The sequence below is a fragment of the Phaethon lepturus genome, unplaced genomic scaffold, assembly GCF_000687285.1.
Source record: "Phaethon lepturus isolate BGI_N335 unplaced genomic scaffold, ASM68728v1 scaffold6064, whole genome shotgun sequence".
NCBI lineage: Eukaryota > Metazoa > Chordata > Aves > Phaethontiformes > Phaethontidae > Phaethon > Phaethon lepturus.
In genome coordinates, this window is record NW_010535346.1 from 14,088 (window position 1) to 37,278 (window position 23,191).

At 52.0% G+C, this 23,191-nt stretch overlaps 1 protein-coding gene across 1 annotated transcript; it reads right to left on the reverse strand.

Annotated features, from left to right (window-relative positions):
• Positions 1 to 572: 572 nt before the first annotated feature.
• Positions 573 to 23,184, reverse strand: LOC104619770 (disheveled-associated activator of morphogenesis 1-like; the record flags this gene model as incomplete). Its single annotated transcript, XM_010285770.1, has 13 exons — positions 573 to 782; positions 1,242 to 1,412; positions 4,145 to 4,276; positions 4,926 to 4,986; positions 7,123 to 7,230; positions 8,019 to 8,187; positions 8,417 to 8,505; positions 10,250 to 10,356; positions 11,136 to 11,220; positions 16,445 to 16,548; positions 17,960 to 17,989; positions 22,869 to 22,976; positions 23,092 to 23,184. Coding segments are annotated over 13 exons (1,467 nt in total), but the record flags the coding sequence as incomplete, so codon positions are not given.
• Between the last annotated feature and the right edge of the window lie 7 nt (positions 23,185 to 23,191).

Sequence of the window (23,191 nt, forward strand, 5' to 3'; positions counted from 1 at the left end):
GCATCGCCATGAGCGCCTGTGGTGCCGAGGTTGGGAACCAGTGCAAAAGCACAGGTCTGAGAGTTTTTTGGAATAATCACAACAACGACAAAAAAAACAGCCAACAGATTAAAGTTCAGTCAACTTTGTTTTTTTCTTTTCTTCTTTAAACCGCTCGGCTTGTGCGCAAGGCGTTCCCCCGCAAAGGGTCCGGGGTGGGTCTGAGCAGGAGAGCAGCGGGGAGCGGCTTCCCATTGCCTTTGGGGGCCACGGGGACCACCGGCGTCTCTGGGTTGGGTCGTCTCTTGCTCCATGGACGCGGCATTGTGCTTGTGCATGGGGAGAACTACTTTTCGGGGGGGTTGGAGGGGAGGAGGTGGCACTGGCACCCATCAAGTTGGGCTGCCCATGCACCTCCATCCGCGTGCCCGACCCGACTATATACACGGTATATACACTCACACTTGCCCGCGGGGAGAAAGAGCGTGCCACTGTTTCGCTTTGAATCGCAAGGCAGTATAATGGGAATCCCCCCCCCAGCCACTTCAAAAAGACTAACTTGCCTTTTTTGTTGAGTTTTGTTGTTGTTTGTTTCAGAAGTTGAGCTTGGTGACAGGCCTCTCGCGGCCGCTGTCGGCCAGCTGGTTGGCAATACGCTTGCGGTTGCGCTTCAGCTTGGAGAGGTCCTTGTCGAAGACTTCGCCTGAGCGCAGGGCCGAGACAAGATCGTCGAACTCGCCACCTTCCTCGCCGCTCTCCTTCGCCTTCCTCGCCTTGCGCTCCCGCTCCCGCTGCTCCTTCAGCTATGTGCCATGGCAGGAGGGGGGAAAGGAGACATCATACCCTCATGCAGGAGGTTGTGGGGGTGCCCGACACAAGGTAGTGACCCCCAAACCCATGAAACAAGAGCTGTTTCCCACCCTAGCATTTAGCACGTGAGAGCTGGTCAGGGTTATTGATACAACCCATGGGCTGAGGTCCACAGCTCCATGGCTGCTGCTGGTGGGGCAGTCACAGCAGCTCACAGGCAGCACCAGCTCTGCTGCATATTTTATCTCTGAGATCTCACCAACCCAAGGGCATTAGTTAATTAAGCAATCAAGAGCGAAAAGCAGGAGGGTCTAAGAGCACAGAAGCTCTTTGCCCAGCCTTCAGTAGTCCCTGTGCCACCGTGGCCAAGGGCAGCTGCTGGGGACAGCACGGCACAGTTGCCATCCCTGGGTGTCCCAAAGTTGCTGCCGGACTTGCTGGTGCATGCTCACCTGTGCCTCCATGCGTGCCCGGCGCTCCTCTTCCTCCTTCCTCCTCCTCATGTTCTCGTTCTCCTGCTTGGCCTCAGTCACGGCTTGAAGGAACTGGTCAAAGATGCCAAAGAACTCATCGGGCTGCATTTTGTCTGTGTCTTCTCCAAAGTGCTTCACAGCCTTGGAAAACTGGGAGAGAGGAGACAGAGGTCCATCAGTCTTGGAGATACCCACTGCACCAGTGAAACCCTCCATGGGAAGCCTTTGACCTGATGGAGTGGCGAGAAACGCTACCAGTGGCCATGGTGGAGAGCAGGGCTTTGCTTCATCAAGCCTTGACTTAAACATGAAATAAATCATCTGATGTTTTACCTGCTGCCCTGTAAGAGCTGACCTGCATCACTCCCAAGCCTCCTCTCCTAAAACATCCCCCACACAACCCTTCTTGCCTCTGGCTCTGCTGAGTCCCTCCCCACCCCAGCTCAACTTTATTAACTAAGCAGCAGTAAAAACAAGGAAGCAAAATATTGTGGGACCGAAGACCGAAGACATAAAACTAATAGTAAACACGGCAGGGGAAGGGAAACTCACACTTTTAAGTTTTTCTTTGAAGTATTTTTGGGGTATTATTTATCATTGCCACATGCTCTGCTATTGAAACCAAATGTGTTGGTGAAACTTCTAAAAGATGTTTCTGCCTGGGCTCAGGCACAGCCCTGGGTAGGGAAATAGGGAGTTTTCCAGCCTTTCGTGCTGTTTGCACACCACTACTGTAAGGGAGTCGAATGAAGCCATAGCAAGGGTCAGGACAGGACATCCACAATCTGCCAATGGGTCCTGGTCCCAGAGGAGCCCACAAGTCATCCTTGGGACTGACATCCTTGGTTCTCACTTTCAGCTTGAAGGAGACTCTTTGTGCACAGAAAGTTTGTTAAAATTGTGATGGTGCATTCTGGAGATAAGCACGCTTAAAAGAAAGGGAAAACAAAATCAAAGCACAAACAGATTTATTAGCTGCTTTGATTTTGCTGGGTGGACCAAGAGGAACATTTTTAAAGACTGTCTATATGATTTAGTTTTATTTGCGGGGGTGCCCCAGGCTCTTCAAAAGACATTTAGGGCATTTTTATTTCTTTGTTTACTTAAGTGACTTAGCACTTCAAGATGCAGGGAGGAATCTGAGAGCAGCCACTATATAAGTCAAAGTAATTGAGGTTATTCTTGTTGATTTTCATCAAGATACTAGATTCTCTGCCATGTTACAGGAGATTCTGGTGGCGGGGGGAGAGGCTGAAAATGTTATCCTTGCGGGATATAAAGTTTATAAAATAATGATATTTCTGCTTTCCAAAGAGAAAGCAGTAACGTAATTTGAATCTGGACATGTGTTTAAAAAGCAAAGAGCTGTTGCACTTCACACAGCCCATCCTATCCAATAACCATGGGAACAGCTGCGCATTGCTTCAGAGTGGACTTCAGTGGGCTCTGGGGACCTTTTCCTCCAAATCCAGTCAAGTCAGCAGAAGACAATACAGTCTGCAGAGCATTATCACCATCTCCACAGTCCTAACTCACTGAAGGCAAGATCTGCCAGGTTACCAACAATTTAAAAGGTTAGCCTGGGTTAGCCATGGCCTCAGGAAGGCAATGGTCAATCATAATGCCCAAGCATGGGTGGATGGTCTGAAGGACAGTGCTAGCTGGACACTGGTACAACCTGGGAGAAGGAGGTGGTGACACTTGCTAACTTCTGGCTTTGGAGAGGTAGCTCATGCAGTGGGACAAGGATGGGACCTCTAAAACAGCCTGTGCTGGACTATCTCCCTGCCACTTCAATCAAGATGAAGGCCAGGCCAAGGAGGAGACACTGGAGGGCGGTTCTTGGAGGAAATGGAAACCAGCTGTGTGTCCCTTTGCTGGAGGGGAAGCAAAAGGTGCTTGAGAATCAAAGATGTAAGCCAATGGCCACCCCTTTGCTGTGATTTAAACTAGCCTGGCAGGGAGAAAAGGACAAAATGGCAAGAGGTCATTGCACATGGCTGCAAAACACTCACCAAGGCATTACTCTGGGGAAGGGGAAGGCAAACCTTTTAAGTAGCTTCTCTAACCAGGTCTGAAGTTGGACTCGTTTCATGTCACTGAGCTCCTCTCCCTCTTCTCTGGAGAGAAGAGCTGGGCAGGTCTCAGACTGAAGTTATTTGATGCTTCGCATTTGATGTTATTTTGCGCTATAGAAGTGGAGTCACTCGGGCAGCCTGGATTGACTCTGACAGCAACCTCTGGGTGACCTCATGTCCAGCCTGAAGCCTTTCCTCCTCTTCCATTAACACCAGACAGAGCAGCCTGCTTTCTTGCCACCTTCTACTTTCATTGGCCAAGATGCCCCAGTTGCCTCACTCCTAACTCTAAAGCCACCAAAACTGGGATATTTCCATTTTAGACACAAAAAGCAAAGCAAGCTCTCTAGGCTTGAGTGAAAACTCTTCACCAAAACTCAGGTCCTCACAAATGACCTATCATCTCCTCCTCTGATGGACACAACCATCACATGGCTAGCCCCTGCCTTGCACTTCCAAAAAATAGACACATATCTCTCAGCTTTCTACAGCACATCTTGCATCCCAGAAGCAGTCTGTTGGCCTGACCTGTGGTCCCCTGGCATGTTTGGTTGTGGAGCAGGAAAAAGACCCTGGGGACAAACAGGGATGCACCCACCCAGCCACTCCAAACAAACCATAAAGAGCAGTCCAGCACCTTTCCCATGTCAGGGTCTCAGCAGGACACTCGCACCATCTCGGAGGGCAGATATCTGAGATGTTAACACACAGCCTGTGCTCTGGGAAGCCAGGATCATCCCTCCCCTGTTGCCTGGAGGAAAGGCTGAAACGCTACACGGATCTCCAGGATGTTGGTGACCTTACCAGCTCTTTCGCTTCCATCAGAAGATCCTCGACATCCGAGAAGCTGAAGCTGGCTAAGGTAATGAACTGGCTGACAACAGACACAAACTTGTCACCTGTTTGCTGAACCTGAGACTTCTGGAAGTCCAGCTCCTTTGGGAAAAAAAAATGTAAACCTGGTCAGGCCCTGGCTGATGAGGGACACCAATACCATCAGCCTCCGGTAGTGCTGTTGGGTGTGCACCTGCACCAGTGCCACAGGTACTGGCTGCACCGCCACCGCTGCTCCCTCCCGTCATGCATGAGACCATGGATTACCCCGTTTTCAATACCATGCCTGCAGTACACTTTCAAGCCCAAATCCTGCAGGAGAGATTATGGAAGCAGCGTAATTTAGCAAGACAGCGAGTCCTTCGGGATACCTCCACCGTTTCATCACCACTCCAGCCGGGCTGCAGAAGTGTTTCTCAGCCCAAGCCCCAGCCCTCTGTGGCTTTACAGCCAAAGAGAGACCCCTCAGCACATCACAGGTCCTCCACGGGCATCATCACTAAGCTTACTCAGCCCCTCTTGGCATATTAGATATAAACCATGCACGTGCCTAACCACATACGGTAACTTCGGTGCCAAAACAGCCCTAAGAGGACAGGCGCATGTGCAGGGCAGGAAGGAAAGACAAACAGATCTCCAGGATGTGAGATAAATGCAGCTTTGCTGGGAGCTCCCTCGCCTGCCTCCCTAAGGAGGGATGCCGCGGTACTTGGAGCCAGGCTGGACTATATTTGATTTAAATAATACTTACAGTCTCCACCGCTCTCAGGCCGCTCCTCAGAGTGTTTATTTCTTTCTCCAGCTCGGTCATACTGTTGGAAATGGCAGGATGTTAATTTTCAGCCTTGCCCAGCAAATTCTATGACTCCCTGACCAATTTGACCGTATTTTTCCACTGAAAAGACCCCAGCACATTGCCTCTTGTTTGCAGACCAGCATGTTTCAAACAGCAGATTGGGCTGACAGCCTCTAAGCTAGGGCAGCCACCCATCTCAAAGTGGCTGCAGTTGCTTGTTTTAAAGCAAAGCACTTTTCTCTATTTTTCATCAAGGGGACTGTGCAGGCTTAGTAAGCTCAGCAGCCTCCAGACCTGTCCAAGCAAAAGGAGAGCCCAGAAGAGAGTTGTTGGGCACAGATTTCTCTTCCTCTCTCGAGGGCCAACAGAAGATAGGCTTGTTGTCCCATTGCACAGCAGACAATTTTTCAGGGAACCATGGTTAGGTGAATGCCATGCAAAGCATCCTTCCAGGCAACAAGGCTTTCATAAAGGGACACAATCCAAATATAGGAAATAATAAAAAAAAAAAAAATCATCACGTCTGGCCCTGACTGTGCTTACACAAGGCTCAAGCCCCTGATGAGTGTCAAGTTCAAGTGCTTACAGGATTCTACCACTACATCTGAGTGGAAGCTTTCTCACAAAGACTCAATGACCACAGTCTTGATGTCTTTCCAGGGGTGTCTGTCCTAAGGCTGGGGTCCCTGGAAACGCTGACGTCGGGTCATGGGGCAAGTGTTCCTGGCAGGTTTAGTCTGGGAAAATGCAGTTTTGGGAGCCCTGTGCTCCAGCAGTTCATTACTAGTGGTGGGATTGACAGAGGCGGCAATTTTGCTTCACAGCTGCAAGAGCTGGGGGGAATTTAGGGTTTTCCAGAGCTTTAGAAACTTTTTGGTTTCACTGTAGATTGGACCAAACCCAAATATTACATATGGTGTCCAGTTTAGAGCAAAATGATAAAGTTCAGGGGGAAAAAAACCCCTTCTACGCTGACGTTTTCTTTCCCATACGTATATCTGTACAACAGCTGCAGATAGATGAGCATGAGAAAGCCGGAGCCTGCACTGCCGAGGGAGTGTGCCCGGCTCGACCACATCTTCAGCCGATGCCTACAAGTGCAGCAGCCACACGCTCCTCGCACGCCAAGACTTGTCCTATCGCTTCGTTTAATCCTTATGGCTGACAATTATTTTACATTTTAAATGCAAGGACGCTTGCTTTGCACATTACAGATCTTCTGCGGGGACGCTGCTATTGCTACAAGAGCACTTTGAAACTTGAAAGACCCTCAAGCTGCCGTAAACTCTGTGCATATTTACCATCCCCTCTCTAAAAAGGTGCAGTTTCAGGCCCTTTTCATGTCCACGGCTAACAGGAACACGTGCTGACTGCAGAAACGTGTGATCTTTGCTGCTCAGGTCCCCGAAGCAGCAAAGCCCGTAGGCTCCCGCTGATCTTTAAAACTGAAACAGAACCTCATTGATTTCAGAGGGACTTCAGCACATTCTTGAGGGCTCTGCAGCACGACAGCAGACTCCTCCTGCACTTAAAAGTTCAGTGTGTGTTTAAGGGCTTTGCTGAACAGGGGCCTCCGCCAGCAAAGAGACAGCGGCAGCCTGCTCCGAACAGGTCACCGGGAGGCGGACAGGGTATAAAAGCTCGTTGCAAACACCAGAAGCTCCACTGTTGGTGGTGAAACCAGGGCCAGGCAGGACCTGGAGGCAGGTGAGCCCCTTGCACCGCTGCCTGGTCCTGCCCGTGCTGCAGGCAAAGCCTCCCCACCACGCGCAGATAAACAGCTGCCCTTTATCTGCAGCCACACCGCAACTGCTTCCTCCCGGATTACTTAACGTACCATTAGAAATTAATTAAATGCTTCTGCGGTGAGATAACAACAGGAAACGGCTGCTCCAAGCAGCTCTCCTCCCTCGCGGTCGGTCAGAGGCTCCCAGCCCTTTCGCTGCAAGGGCTGAGATTTAAAGCCACCAGGTGATGTTTGCTCCTGCCTCGGGGGCTGCTCTCGGGCCAGCGTGGCCAAAGCACAGGGCCCAGCCCGGTGGCCAGGATCTGGCCCGGAGCGCGAGCAGGGGAGGGGGACACGAAAGGCAAGCTGAAGCGAAGGGAAAGGCACTCCCGGCACTCCCTAAGCACCACCTAAATCCCTGCTTACTTGACTTTAGCTGCCTGCGGGATGTCTCGCAGCTCCTCATGCAAGCGGAGGACTTTGGGATATTTCTTTTCAACGATAGTGATGAGATAGTGCAGAAGGGTGATGTTCCTAGGAGAGAGGAGTGGCGAGGTCAGCGTAGCGGCACCACGGCGAGCTGAGAGCTCAGTTGAACACCCTGGTTAAATCCCAAACTTGGTAACAAGCTATTTGGGATTTCTGCAGTGATGCTGCTCACTGCCTGTCTGGACCCCAGAGCAGGGGACGTGGGATGGGTCTGTCCCACGCACAGCCACAGTGCAGAGCAGCCTGGTCCCTGCAGCAAGGGCTCTCCATAGCAGGGACCCGGGGAAGTGACCTGAGCACCACCATTCCTGTCCTCCGTTGTCTTTACTGCTGGATGAGACCAGGCAGGTTTGAGACCTGACCCAGCTCCTCTTGCTCCGTGCACGGAGCTCAGCAGGGGAGAGTGAACCAGGCGATGGCTGCAGCAGGGTGGGGGGGACTGCACAGGGGATCCCCGTGGAGAGGAGCCCCTGGGACTGCCTGTGCAGTGTCCTCCCCTGTGGACGGCTGTCACACCACAGCACGATGGCTCTGGGCTTCTCAAAGAAGGGAAAAAGCATTTGGAGGATGACCCTTGCAGTCATCGGCTACTCTTTAGCCGGCCCAAGAAGGAAAGGCCATCCCCATGCTGATCTGCAGCTTGGCTTCCCTTGACATCTCTTCCGCTCCAAAAATGGATGCTTGCTTCATTGGATGTGCCAGATGGGATGGCAGGAGAAAGGGGACTGCTCTCACCTACCCACACCCCAGAGACAGTGCTAACGACCCCTCCGTTCCCCCAGCATCCCTGGGGCCCGTGGACGCTACCGAGGACGAGGGCAGGGGCTGCTCACTTGTCAATGCTGGACTTGGTGTCTGCGATCTTGTTGAGGCTGGAGATCTTAAACCCGAAGGCATTTCCCCTCTGGCCCTTGTTCATGTAGTTCCCAAAGGCCAGGACCACCTCCAGCAGCTGCTGGAGGCTGCTGCTGTGCAGCACCGCCTTGGAGCCGGCGCGGATGGCTGAAAGCAGAGGTGTGGGACGTTACCCCATGCCATGACAGCACAGCAGTCCCCTTTTCTTGCAGCAACCCCTTCAGTGCCCCCATGACCAAAGAGTGACCACCATCTCCCTCCCTTCCCCTGTGTCACTGCAACCTCCACGTGGACCATCACTCGCCCTGGCATGGAGGGTCTTCCTATGAGTGCTCCCCGTGCCGCCACAGAGCCCTTAGCAGGCCCGGTCACTTGCCTTCCACTTTGGGTTTGACTTCTGCAACTCTCTCTGCAAACTTCTTCTTGAAGTAGAGGGACTGCAGCCTTTGCTGATAATGGTTTATCCTGGAAAAAAAAAGAGGTGCGGCTTGAGCGTTGGTTGCTCCAGGCGGAGCTCCGCTGCTCTGCTGCTCACAGCTGTGCTTACAAAGCTTGCTTGAGCCACGGTGATTAAAAAATAATGACCGCATTTCTCCCTGAAGCTATGCTAGGATGGGAAAAAATGACAACTGAAGCTACAGCTGTCCTGGGGTGGATCCAGGTGGGCTCTTAAGAACGTGCTTAGGCCTATCCTTAACTCAGCAGGTTCAACAAGTACATTTTTACACCCTATTGCTATGAACAAACAGTTCATATATGACCACTCCTTAGCAAAGATGCTGATGAGGTCTGGGCTCGCAATGGCTTGTGATGAGCTGTGGCTGGACACAGGCACACCAACCACCAGCACTAACAAAACTGGACCTTCAGATCCTCCAAATGATGGCCTGGGCTGGATAGCCACCAACACAGCCCCATCCAGCCCTTTCCCGGGCAAGTTAGGGACGGGCAAGTTAGTGACAGCTCTGCTCCTGTCAGTTGTATTTAGCCTAAACAAGATCTCACTTGTACACAAATGGCAGTCTGATTTGAGTCATTTGGACCAGGGACCCATGGGAGATGTGCTCACAGACAAGGCCATGGGCTACGCTGTCGTTGTACTAATTAGAGGTGACAAAGACATCACACTCAGTTACAGACCACAGGGCAAATTAAGAAGCTGTGCTGGAAATCAAGGAAAATATTTGCATTGGCATGTTGTGCTTTCCAAAGATGAAAGCATGGGAGCAACACTTGGGCAAGAGACTGTGAAGAAGAAAGGTGACCTGTAATAGGAAAGCTAATTCTGAGCATCTTCCAGCCCTGAGGGCTCAGGTCTGAACTTCACAGCTCTGTCCTGCCTGTCTTTGACACTCAGCAACTACACGGTGCATTGCCCTGCTGTTCATCGGTGCATTTCTCAGGGAGGACAGGAGCGTTTCTATTTTTGGTGTCCAAGTACAATCTCAGGTTGTAAAACTCACTGACTTGGCAAACAAGTGACTGGCTTGAAGTTCAGCTAAGAAATTCAAAGAGCTCAATACTCAGTTGGATTTAAATAAGGAGCTTCAAAATTTTAAACCAGCATCTCTAGAGGATGTGCATGCAAAAGATAAGGTTAGTCATGCCTGAAGACTTCTAAGCTGTAAATGATTGCTACCAGGAGCAGGAATAAATAACATTTCCTTTCCATCTCATATATTCTCAGGACCCCCAGGAATGAGTCATTCCCGAGGTGAGGAGTGGGACTCATCTACACAGCAGGGCAAAATTTACATACATCAGTCTTGAGTATTCATTAGGATATGTTTGTGTGAAGGGGAAAGGAGCATCGTGTTACCATTCGAACAGCACGTCCCACCTGGCCCACGATGCAGATGGTGCACTTTCACAGAGTTGTGCCAGACTGAGCTATTCTCCCCTGAATGAGAGGGGAAATGTGTCGGGACATGACCTGGGAAGCCAACACCTCTCTCCAGAGGATCCATCTCCCCATCCCTCCCCCCTGCTTTGTCCAGCTGCTGCTTCTCTGGGACGCACAACCCTGATTTTAGGAGCACAGCATCACAAGTGATCCTTATGGGTGGGAGCACCTTGCTTTGGCCCACTCATTTCTTGATGTGAAAAACAGCAAACAGGGCATCTTTCCCAACGAGGGTCCATTAAAAAGCTGCCTTGCAACCAGCCTGTGCAGTCACTGGCCAAAACACATGTCTCTTGGGCCACTAACCTGCTCATTTCGAAGAGGAACCTGTCAGCCTTGGCCATACGGTCCAGCTCGTGCTTATGCTCTTCCAGGAGGTCAATGTCACCCTTTTCAGGAACAAACTTCAGGAGCTAAACAAGGGAAAGCACACTTGTGGACATGAGGTCTGTGCACAGCTTTTTCAAGAGCAAAATGGTCATTTATTTGCTTGAATCTACTACCTTTTCAGCATGTGCAGACAGTGACCCCAAGGCACCTGTGAAATAAGTATTATCACTGTCCCTGTGATCTTCCTCCCATTACCCCATCACATTAGTGTCTCTTGCTTCTGCCCTGCCATCACTCTCGTTTTACAATAGATGTACTATGTCTGCTCCAAGGAGGTTTTGACATCAGCTCTGCCCAAGATGTCAGGGAATCTCATTTGTTCCAACTCTACCTATTTGCAGGTGGAAATCTTGTGCAACGAATCCTTCCATGTCTCTGCTGAAAGAGCAATTACCAGCTCAGCTTTAAGGACAGGTGACTAAAATGCTTCCAGAGGGATTCAGAGGGGGTGAAAATGGGATTCCCTTTTTGAGGGCTGCACAAATGCTGAACAAGCTTTCAAAAATAAAACCCTACCGGGCTCATGCTGCAGCCACAAAATGGGCAACTGGCTCAGCCTTGGGGTCCCAGGGCAGACCCAGGTACAGGATGGCACGTGGAGGCCATGCTGCTCCCAGCGCCAATGCTATGACCGAGCTGCTTTCCTGCTGCTCCAGCCCACTTGGGTGGTTTTTCAACATGAGGTTGGTAAATAATTTGGGGCCCCAACACATTCCCAAAGCCACGGTTTGGTCCCGAGCACCTTGCACAGTGTGGTCTCAGCATGAGGCAACCACGGAGGAGCATGAGACACATTGCCCACCTGCTCCAGCATGTCTTTTGGGAGGTCCTCCTGCTCGTCCATCGTCAAAATCGCTCGTTTGATCTCCTCGTTCGAGAGTTTCAGCCTGTGAGGTGGAGGGGGAAGGAGAGTTATTCTCAGCCCAGCAATCGCACAGCGCTGAGGAGCATTTCCTACACACCCATGCGACGTGAACAGCTTAACTCCTGGCCGGCAGCAGCACCACAAATGACACTGTACGGCGTGCTATGACGAAGGACGCGTGAGGACGCGGCAGGGCCGCGCTCTGCCAAGGCGCAGCACAGAGCAGCCCCGCTGCGAATGCGGGGTCGAACGCCGCCGGCCAGTTCCCTCTCCCCACACCGCAGCTGCCATCCCTGTTTCATAGTGGTTTATGTAAGTATTGTAAGTAGTACACGTATTAAAAATAAATAAATTTTATATGTAACTCTTGCCCACAGCAGTGCTGCTCCTGCAGCGTCAGCATCCCCGAAGGCCATGGGGCCAGTGGGGGTCACGCTCCCTGTCGGCAGCGCAGCCCAGCCTGGGCTCAGCACAGCCCAGCGCTGCTCCTGAACCCGTTGGCACAACCCCTGAGGAAAACACGGCCAATTTCTGCTGCTTTTCTTGGATTTGAACATCGCCTCCCCCATCCCTGCCTGCCGCCTTCGGCTGGAGTCTCTCTAGAGGAAGAAAGGGAAAGAAGTAAAAAATTTGGGGAAGCAGATGCTCAGCATCCCAGGAAACCCATCAGCTTTTTTTTTTTGGGGGGTGGGGATTCAATGTGCTTCAAAGTGTAAGAGGTTGGAAACCAGCCCCACCCCCCGCCTTTTTCTTCCATCACTTCACGTAACAGGAATTGAAGACATAGCCCCAAATTGCAGCAGCCATCAGTTACAGTTTCATATGATGTCGGCAGCACTCCCCATGACTGCTCCCTGCAAGGACTCCAATTGCAAAACCAAATATATTTTTCTTCATGTTTTTGCATTGTGGTTGATAAAATAATTGAAATGCGGGAAAGCCCAGAAAGTCCTGCAACTCTGTCTGCCAACACCCTATCCCTTGCCCAGCTTGCAGTGATGGTTAAAACCATTGCAATAGATACAGTTTAAAAAAATATAATCCCCCATACTTGCGTGCACAGAAAAGTCGCACGGTTGAAAAGACCTGTTCATGGGCTTTAAGGAAACCCATTGCCCCAGTCTCAGTAATCAGCGCTGCCACGGGATGCTGAAACACTGGATGTGGCTCAAAGGAATGAGCTGAAACCAGAAACACACTCTGTGGAGGGATGTGAGACCTTGGAAGTCAACCTGATCAGCAGATCAAAAAGATCGGGAGCTGACTTGATCATTCCAAGTAATTAAATGAGGAGGCATCCCCAGTCCTAAACATTTCTTTGGGGACCAGATCGTGACTGCAGAGCTAACTTTTGGAAGATGAAGCTGAAGCAGGAAGGGTGCTGGTCTCTAAGACCATGCTAGCAAGGGCTTGGTTTAGCTTGAAATCTTTTGCTCAAGACTGGAGTGAAGGATTAGCATTATCAAGGCTGGTGGATCTTACAGACCTGGCAAGTAAATATTTGTTCCATATGAGCTCATGTTTCTCATCTCGTACCCAGTCCTCTCTCACCTCTTGCTTGAGGGAGCCCCCCAAGAGAGAGTTTGTTAAACGAGGAGTGAGTGAAAACCTCAGCTCAGCCAGGGGAGGAAGCTCAAAGATTGCACTGAGCAGCACCCAGGACAATTCCTAGGGTGCCCCACAAGGAGTAAACCCAGGATCGATGGAAAATGTCCCCTCTGATGCTCGCAGTGACGAGCAGCCATGTCCTGGGGACACCCTGCCTGTCCCCCATAAGGGCAGTGGCTGGGATGGACATGACCTGAGGTGGGATACGAAGCTGCAGGAGGACTCCTTTTACACCCAAGCGGTGACATGACAGCTCAAATGTCACATCGGTCCCCACCCCGGTGAAAAGCAGACACTGGCTGGGTTTGGACATTTGGGGGTTCTCTGGGAGGCAAAAACGCTCCTGGGAGGAGGGGGCTGGTAGGCAGCTATGCCTCATCCGAAGCCAAAGTGAACATTTAAAGCACACACTTTCCACCGTGATTGTCTCCAGAAGGGTGGTAAAAGACGAGAGTGACTTTTGTAAGCCATGCTCATTAAAAGCAAAGTCAATAATAGAATATACTTTAAAAAAAAAAAAAAGAGGCTGAAAAAACTTTTCTCAGGAATCATCAAAACCCAGTGCCAAGAACAAGAGACTGCCCCGGCATCGGCAGAGAGCAAGTGCAGGGCGCCAGCAGAAAACAGCTTCTCAGACAATTTGATGGGAAAGAGGCCAGTGAAAGCTAGAAGCTTATCTATAACCATAATAATTATCATTGTTGGCAGCAGCTGTCGAACGCAAGCCGTCTGAGAGGAACGGGGTCACAGGACTTGCTGTCACAGGGATTTAAAGCCAGCAGCCCGCCGATCCGAAGTGACAGCTCGCCAGCCTGACAGGCGTGGGGCTATTTTGCGTGGCTTTTGTAGAATCCCGCAGAGGACGTAATAAGTGTGAAGGGAAAAAACGAATTCCACTGGGAAAGAGACGCGCCCTCTTGAAAAGCCACATTCATTCGACAAAAATGCTCCACGCCGCCTCACCGGAGCGAGGAATCAAATGAGCCATTCACCACCAGCACATGCAGAAAGCGATGGAGCAAGGGCTTGATTTGCATCCTGCAGAAAGCAGCACTAAAAATACACACAGGTATACAGGGAGCAAAAGCAAGGACGTGGTGGTTGACAGAGGAGGACCTGATAATGCACTGACATTGGCAAAGCATTCTCCAAAAAAAAAAGAAGAAAAAAAGCAAGTGTTAAAAATACTCTTGTGCTGCATTACAAGCTGGAGGAAAATCCAGTGATCTCACTGCGCAGTAATTTCTCCCAAAGCAAGGGAAACAGGCAAAAAACTAAATCTACAGAGAGAGATAAAGTATCTTGCTGTCTGTAATCTTTCCACGCTGCAAGCCAGACAATGCCTGGTGAGCTAACAAATGTCTGGGCTAAATAAGGGGCCAAGCTTGCAGGTCCTTTCGCATGTGAAAGTCCGCTCGTCCCCGTGGTGGCTGCGCCAGCGAGGCAGGAGAGCAGCAGCCCGGCTGCAGCGAGCCACCCTGCGAGACCAGTCCCTTTGGAACACTGGGACCAGGGACCCGCTGCTCTGCCCAGTTTAGGGATAGGCAACTGGGGTGGGCAGAGATGAAGGGGTTTGCCCAAGGTCACAGGGAGTCTGCTGGAGATGCAGGGGCTGGATCTGAGCCTACGGAGGCCCTTGGGAGGCTGCAGGATGCTTGGGCTTCATCCTGACCCTGCTCTTCCTTTTAGCGGTTTGCTGTCAAGAGTAAATCACCCAAAGGGATTTGGGGAGAGAAACACGATTTTGGTCACTTGCAGAAATGGGGGAAGGAGCAGATTTGGCTGCCGCTGCAGTGCTAGAGAAACGCCTTGCCTCGCTGGCCCCTCCACCCGTGCGTCCCCGGGAGCACCATGGCATGAACCAAAGGCACCTCCAAAGCAGCGGCTGGCACACGCCATTGCTTCCCCAGAGCCGCTCGCCCCGCAGGGCCCCGATGCTGTGGGATGCGCCCGGGAAAAGCCGTATGAGAGTCCTGGGGACCACGCTGCAGGGCAGGTCTGATCCCACTTCTCCCCTAGGAAACAACCCAAAGGGGAGGGCAGACAGGCAGCAGCCTCCATGTTGTGCCCTTTTTGTGGGATTAATTACTGGCAACTCGTTTCCAGCCATCGCTTTCTTGGAAGAGAAATGGTGAGATGAAATTAAGACCTTTACTCAGGCAAGATACATTTGAGTCAAGTGCTTGGGTAGCTCCCCTTCCCACCGAAGGGGCTACCTGTGTGCTTAATTATACACTTCAACCTCTTGCTGAATTACACCTAAACCCACTCTGAATGTGCTCAGCCTAAGTACGGCAGGGAGCAGCCCAGCCAGTGCCCCAAATGCCATCACTTTACTTGGTAATAGCTGGCTGCCATAGATGCGCTCATTTGCCTGCTGCTTTAAACTCCACTTTTGTCGTCATCCTTTTTATTTGGTCTGCTAGAAGTATGACAATCCCCAGAAGCAACCCAGAGCAGAAATGGCCGTGAATACGGCAACTTTACCACGAAATGCTGAGGCACACGGCTCGCTGCACTCATCCCTCCCGCTGCCCACGGGGCTCTGGACCACCTCCAGGAGAGCTTGAAGAAGCACCAGGGACCGCGAGTTATCCACCCAGAGGGTTTTTTTTTGCAGACATCAGCCTCTGCATGCTTTCTAGGGAAGGAAACCCTTGCTGGGCTGCCCAGGCAAGGCACTGGCTCCACTGACCCATGGTCTGGGAAAACACAGACTTTGGGTGCCGCGGCTGCATGCCCAACCTGCCAGCGATGCTGCTCCATCCCCGCCAGTCCTGGGTGGCACAACAGCTTCTGCACTTCCAGGCAGCAGAGCAAGTATTTCTGAATGGAGCTATATTTTACTGCTGTTGGGAATTTTTTTTCTGGGTGAGTCAGAAACAAGTGGCATTTTCTACTGCTGCTTGGCTTTTTTTTTCCAAGTAGCTACACTGATGGTTCATCCTTTCAGACCACTGCAGCCTGGTTTCTCCTTTCTCTGGAGTCAGTCTTACTGGTGTAGTTTATCTTGATGAAAAAAGCCCTTTTTATCCTCTTGGCAGCAGTCTGGGGGTTGGATTAAATTGCTGGTAGCAGCACTGAGCCTGCCTGGCAAGGGGTGCGTGGGAGGCTGTCACCCCAGCGGGGCTGGGCAGCTGTAAGAAGGGGAAGTCTCCTTCCCGAAATCCAGATGTGGCACAGGACACCCGTGCGGGCAGTCAGACCCTGGCTGAATTACGCTGAAAAAAAATGCCCCTGCCGCCCCCCGCCCCCCGCCAATACCCAGCGCTTTCCCCAGCCTGAGAGAGACCCTCTCCAACCACCCCCAAAGAGCAAACAAAACCCAGGCTGAGGAAGAGAAGAGGTGAAATCACCCCCCTCCCCATCCCCTATAAATCCTCACTGGGTACCCCAGCCCCTCTGAGGCTTCCCGGGGACACCGAATTGCCACGTACCCAGTCAATCACATCTCCCCCCGGCACCACCCTGCCATGAACGGTGTAAGGCTACAGCCGGGTTCAGGTGTCGCCAGCTCTCCTCCCGTGCTGGCTCCTGTCACTAAATGCCCCCCTGGGGACAAGGAGCAGCTCCCTGGCCCAGGGCAGGTTATCAAGCATCCCCCCATGCCCTGGAGGGCGAGAAGGTGTTAACTGTACCTGGAGAGGAGGATATTGCAGTTCTGAGCTCTCCGTCCATCTATCACCGAGAGCTCCTTGACCTTATGCCGGGAACTCAAGGTGTCATCGATAGCATCTTCCTTCTACAAAAAAACAAGGGGGGAAAAAAAAAAAAAAAGCCTGGAGAAAAGCCATGGAGAAGCAAAAACATTTAGTACTCCCAGCACATAGCAGCGTAATACACAGCGGACCCCCATTAATCAGGAGTGTCACCACGGGGTACGGGTAAAACCCATCGCCTGTAACTGAAACACTGTAAGTCGCTTCATAAACCAGAGCTGGCTTTGAAGCCACTGGTTAGAAATGTAAATATTTTCTCAGACAGGGAAGATTTAAGAATCTGCAAACACACAGGCGCTGCTGAATAAACAAAGCTGGGCTTTCTTAGCATACATATTTGTGATACTTCATTAAATCCTCGCATGAAATATTTCATTATGGGCTGCTGCACACACTCAGCATCACTCTTGTTCTTCACCCCGGCTCCAAACATCTGCAGTCGCCCTTCACGCACCAGTCCTCCCCAGCAAGCTAACCAACACAAGCTACCAGACTTCAAACGCAGCCTGCAGCACTTGCTGCTCTTTCAGGGAAATGTTCCCAAAATAAGGGATGAGAAAGCAGGAATTGGTGTGGCATGAGCACCTTCAGCTCCTAAGCAGCTTAAATACGTTACCTTCAAATGAGTAACGATATACCGAATTGCGGTTGCAGGCGAATGGGCAGATCTACGTAACAGCAACTTTGCAGGGTTGCCCTAGGGGTTCATGTTGCCCCCGGTTTTAATTTACCATATCGCATGGTTTAGTAAGGTTAATCAATTAAAAGCCAGCTATTCAATCCTTCTGGAAGGAACACAACCTGGAGCTGTAAGGTCCCATGGGCTACAGATCTGCGCTAAACGTCTGTGAGTGTGGGAGACCTGGCACACAGCCACTGCATGGGTCGAGACTGAGCACAGAAACTCCCGTTTTTTACTCTTTTTCTTGCTTGAAAGAAAAAAACCAGTGGTAAGAAGCAGGAATATGCTGGGACAGGTGGTGTAGGACAAAGGCGGTGGCAGGTGAAGGCAGGCAAGCCCCAAGTCACCTACCATCAGCTGCCCCTCTCATGTGCCTTGCCTGTTTTGGCCACGACAAAAGAGAGCTTCAATGTGCAGGTACGAGTTTATTTATTTCCATCTTTTGAAAAGCAAAAGTGCCCAGTGGTGGCAGCTTCTCCATGTTAAGCCGCATCTGAAAATTCAACCCCTGGACACGGACATTGGCTTTGATGTCCGCCCAGACAGCAGAGAGAGCAGCTTCTTACTTACCAGCCTCCCTGGCATCAACTTCCAAGCTGCTCCTTCCTGACGATCTTTGTACTTCTCTGATTTAAACCCCACTTCGCCGCACGTCAAACCCCACAGCAGCGCACGTCCCCCACGTGCCCAGCCCCGCTCTCACCCTGCCCTCACCACTTGCAGGCACCGGGCTCCTGCGGACGCTCGCTTACCTGTCTGGAGTTACCGTTCACAAAGAAGTCCTACGGCCATAGCAGAAGCATGGAAAAAGGCAGTAAAAACACATGCAGTTCAGTGATCTCAGCGAAACCGAAAGGAATTGAAGCACAGACAAGGGGAGAGTGCAACACGGGAGGCTCGGCAGCACGGAGAGGCACTCGGGGTCTGCCAGCGCCGAAACAGGGGGGATGCACGGGAAAATGCGGTGAGGATTGAAGGATGTGCAGAAAGGGGAGGGCTGGCAGGAGAGGGAGAGGTGGCTCCATGAATGGATCAGGCCAAGGTGCTGCTGCTTGAGGAGGGGACATGGGATGAGGGAGGAGGACGCTGGCCAAGCCCTGCCACTGCTCTGCGCCAGAGCCGGCAAGCGCTGGCCTGAAGGCACAGCACCGCTCAGCCCGCTGTGCCGGGGAAGAAAATTGCTAGTTTTTGCAAATCTGAGGGACTGAAATGCCAGTGCAACTGCCAGGAAAAACAGGGCTTTCAAGTGGAAATAACGAGAGGCTCATCCTGGAGCAAATCTGGCCGCAGTAAAACTTTACCGTTTGCCATGGCAACACGTTTCCCCATGACTTCTCCTCCGGCAGGGACACCCCCCCTTCTCCAGGGCTCAGCACCCTGGCCAAAATGTCACCCTGATGCCCCACCGGCATGATGCTCCTCCGAAGACCTGGTTGTCCTGCCAGGCTCCCCGCAGCAGACTGGAAGCACGTGCGGCAAAGCCGGCACCACACACGTGTACACACACAAGAGGGTTCTCCCTCCTCGTTCCCTGGGCTGCACCTTTGGTTTTGGTTTTTTTTTGTGCTTGGCTCAAGAGACCAGCCGGCAGCTCCGTGATGGGGAAGAAGGTTTCAAGGTGCGTAAATGGTTGATTACTTTTTTTTTAAAAAAGAGAAGGCAGGCCATGAGTGGAGGGGCTAGATGGGTCCAAACACAGTTGGTTTACAAAGGAGGTTCCCTCCAGCCCCTCCGCATGGAGGTGATGGATGACCCACGTGCCTCGTTCGAGTTGGTCATCCCCAAACACAGCTGTCTTTTTAAAGGAAACCTTGTTTATGCAGGTTTTCCCCTGAGCGGCTGCCAAGGCCGGATCAGCCCAGGACCCACAAGTGGCTCTGGGTGGGAGGATGGGAAAGGGCTCTGTTAGATGCCACCAAACGCCTGGGGCTGCGGGACCGGCACCCGCTGGGGCCTGAGCCATGAAGACAGCAAGCCCTGTGGCTAAAAAGCAACGCATCAAGGCTTTCCTCGATCCCACAGAAACGCTGTGGCCATGAAGCAGAGTAAGACGTGCCCACAGGCAAAGAAACTTCAGACAAAAAAAAGGAGCGACCGACCCTTTCGTCGGCAGAGGGCTGGGTGCCCATGGGGTGCAGTGCGGGCACCCCGGCACGGCGCTGCACCGAGTGGTTCCCGAGGCAGCGTTGCACCCATCTGCACAGAAACGTGTGTCAAAGAGCTGCCACGACCCTCCCCAGGAGCAGAGCTCCGGCAACGCCACCACACTGGGGGCTTTGCAAGGCAAGGGGGACCTGCAGACCCTGAATAAGGACACCTAAGCTGCCACCGCTGTATTTCAGGGAGGTTAGATGAAAAACTGTAGAATTTTGCTGGACATGAGGCTGTTGCAAAGGCAGAATTAACCCCGTGGATATGTCAAGGTTGTAAAGGATTGGTGTTTCATAAAGCAAGCTCTTCTCAGCAGGCTCCTTTGTGGGACAGGCACAAAGCACACCCACAAGCAGCAATGGATTTCTTCTTGTTCATTTAACTGGTCCTTGATAAGGAAGCCCTCCTTCCATCCCAGTGCCCAGACCTGCCCCACACAGCTCAGACTTGCCCTACGCTGCTGGAAAGGAGAAGGATGCAGTGATCCTCCTGCAGGCCCCTGCTCCAGGAGAGGGAGGGTTCCCCATGCATTAAGGTACAGAAAAGGCTCATTACAAAAACCCTCTGCCTCAAACCAGCCTCACCCCTGCCCCTTTCCCTGCTGCAGGATGGTGGTGTAAGAAGTAGCTTTAAATCTGCTGTCACGGTCCCCACAAACGCTCCCCACCCGTTTCCCTTGGCCCCTGCGCAGGTCACTCTCGCTTGCATGGAGGAGCTGGAGGCTTTTCTTCTTTCATCCTTTTTTGGGAGATGAATTCTTTCCCAGCTCACTGCTAAGCCCCTGGTTCAACAACACATATTTTTACCACTTGGCTCCGGCTCTTCTACATCACTCACCACTGCGGGACCTGCCAGGACTGCCCTGGCCGTGTCCCTGCCACTTATCAGCACCACTCCCAGCCTCTTCCCCTTGCAGGCTCTCAAAACATCTCCGACGGAGGCGCGGAGACCTGTGTAGCACATCTAAGCCCTGATGGCCCTAGACTTGCTTTCCTCCATCACCACATGCACGTCCTTAAGCAGCTACCCCCAGTCCTGTCGGGTCCTCATGCCACAGCCTGAAACGCAGAGCTCCTGCAGGTTTTTCTGTCATATCTAGGAAGATTCGTAAACGCTGGTATCGCACACAGCTGCAGGGCTGAGCCCTCCACCAGGGATGGGGACATCTGCAGAGCTTCAGAAGGAGGATATGAGCTTTCCTGACAGCACGGGGCAGGGACGCTGAGCCCCAGGAAGGCCACAGGGCTCCCATCCTCCCCGCATGGAAACAGCCTTTCCTGAGAGTTGCAGAGCTCACTTTATAGCCTGCATTTACATCCCACCCTGGGGGAAAAGCATTTAAAGAGATGCTTAAAATTAAGTACATCATTAAGTCTCAGGTCTGTGCACTACTTAGGGATTCCCACGCACTATGGCAATAAAAATACCCAAGTCCCATCAACAGCAGTGCCGCAACAGCTACTTCTGGGGGGTCTGAGGGGTCTCTGCACCACACACACCTCTGCACGCTGTCCCTGAACCCTGCTGGGACATCGGCCACAGTGACGTACCGCCCGGCCGTGCGATTTCGGAGCACCCAGTTTGCTTGGGGCACGGGCAGGCAGGCAGCCCCTCATGTCCCACACTGCGTCTGAGGACAAGTGAGAGGTGTGATCACCAAGGACGTGATTTTCAGCCAAGGGCTCGAGACGGGCAGCAGGGAGGAGAAATCCCTGCTCCCTCACTGCTTCCTCAGAAGAGAAACCAGCTACTGCTCAAAACTGCTGCAAATTATTAAGGCATTCCTTCATCCTCCTTCCCCGCAGGGACAGGCCATTGGAATGGAGCTCCCCCAGCCCCACACCGCATGTGAAGAGCCCCGTGCTGCGTGTGTTATCCCAAGGTCCGCATATAACGCCGCGTCCTGGTGCATGCACGTTGCCGTGCTGCTGGCAACCCCCTCCCCATGCCGGCACTGCAAGCGGGGCACCCTGGGGACTCGCAGGCGAGCAGTCGCATGCCCTCAGGTCCAGGGCGATGTGTCCTGTCACTTAACTCGCACAAACTGGTGCTACCATGAAGCTTGGATGAGCCGCAAAGAATTCGTGCGTCATGCTCCCAAAGGTGGCTCCAGCCCCAGAAGCACCTCACAGGTGAGCTTTCGCCTCCTCTTTCCCAATCTCCCTTCCAGACACTCTTGCAGCATCTTCTGCCAGTCCCACCCCAGACTCTGGCTCCCACGTTCAGCTCCCTTTTGGTCCCATCTGGGGCGCAAGCCTGTGTCACAGCTCTCCTTGTGGCATATCCTCCTTCTTGCTGTCCCTGATACTAACCAGCCACTTCACCCAGCAAGACCTCAGCAAAGCCAAATTATTTTAAAATACCTGCCTGGCAATAATCTGCAGCACACCAGGTGATTCACAGACTTGGGCAGGCAAGCCAGAGGGTGAACCGTCCAGCTGACACACTGGGTTTCTATTCTTGCTCCCCTTCCATTTCCATTTCTTGTCTTCAGATGTGCCCTTCAGTAGGCATGAGTCAAGTTCCAAAAATGCCGGGGGAAAGAGCCAGCACTGTGTGTTCCCGAAACGCACCAGGGCAGCACGTACGTCTGCTGGGTTACTCTTGATATTTGCCCTGCTTTAATCCACCCTGATCTTTCCCTCAATTAGCTTCTGAAGGGATTAAACTCTCACATTTCCTAAGAAGCTTATGTGTCGGGCCCACTCCCTCCTGGCACCGTCCCTCCACCTGAACCTGGCAAGAGTGGGACAAGCTGTCCTCTCCTCCCAGCTATGAAGCCAGATGTTCAGCAGTGGAAGATCACTTTCCCAGCCTCTCTCCTTGCTTTTTCTCCTGCTTTCTTGAAAAACTCATTGCATTTGCTCATCGTGGTCCTGCCTGGGGTAAAGTAAGTGTCTAATTTTCTTCATGTGCTTTGATGCCTTCCAAACTGGGGCCATATTGCTTGAGCAGGAGATTAAAAAGCAGAGACTTTTGCCTGCAGTGTCATTATTTTGGTTTGGGATTTGCTTTTTTGTTCAAAGCTCACATTTTGCTCTGGGCTTACTACAAAAATAAAAGAAGAGATCCACCCATGGTGGATGTGGGCAAAACTTAGTCCTTCTTGGCCAGAGAGGGATAGAAATTTTCCACCCAATACAGAGACATGAAGCAGTTGCTGTTAAGAGCGATCCAAAAATATTACCCAACTGTGGCCACATCTGGGGGCTATTTTCATACATTCCCTGTCTCTTTTTTTTTCTGTTTTGTGATCCATCTTCATGACACACATGGTCAGGTGTGTGGGCAGGGCTGAAATCAGGCACAATGAGCCATCAATGGCCGCTTCAACACAAAGGCACCGGCATGCAGATGAGAGGATAAAGCAGATTGTGTCAATCTGGCAAACATGGTGTTGATATGAAATAATGACACGAGATGTGTTTTGAGACCATGAGTGAAACTGTGCGATCTCGTAACAGCGGTGCCCTGCCCAGATGCCCGCACATGCCCCGGGCCAGCCGTTACCTGCTGTCTTTGGTAGGCAGAGAACGTCCTTTCCAGGTCTTCAAGGTCCAGGATTTTGAACACTTTTGCGTCATCTATGTCGGTCCACACGGTGCCTGCCAGCTTGTTCTGCAAGACAGCGGGAGGACTGCAGGGCTTGGGGTCCCCTGCTCACTTGCCCTCATGGCACCAGGTGGCCATCCAGCACCTCAGGTTTCACTGCTCGGATTATTGCCTGGCTTACCTCTGGCAGCTTGGACCAGTTGAAGGACTTGAGGGCGTTCGTTGGCTGTGGGATGCTCTTCTTCTTGAGGGCCAAGCCCAGAGGTGCTCCAGGGGGAGGC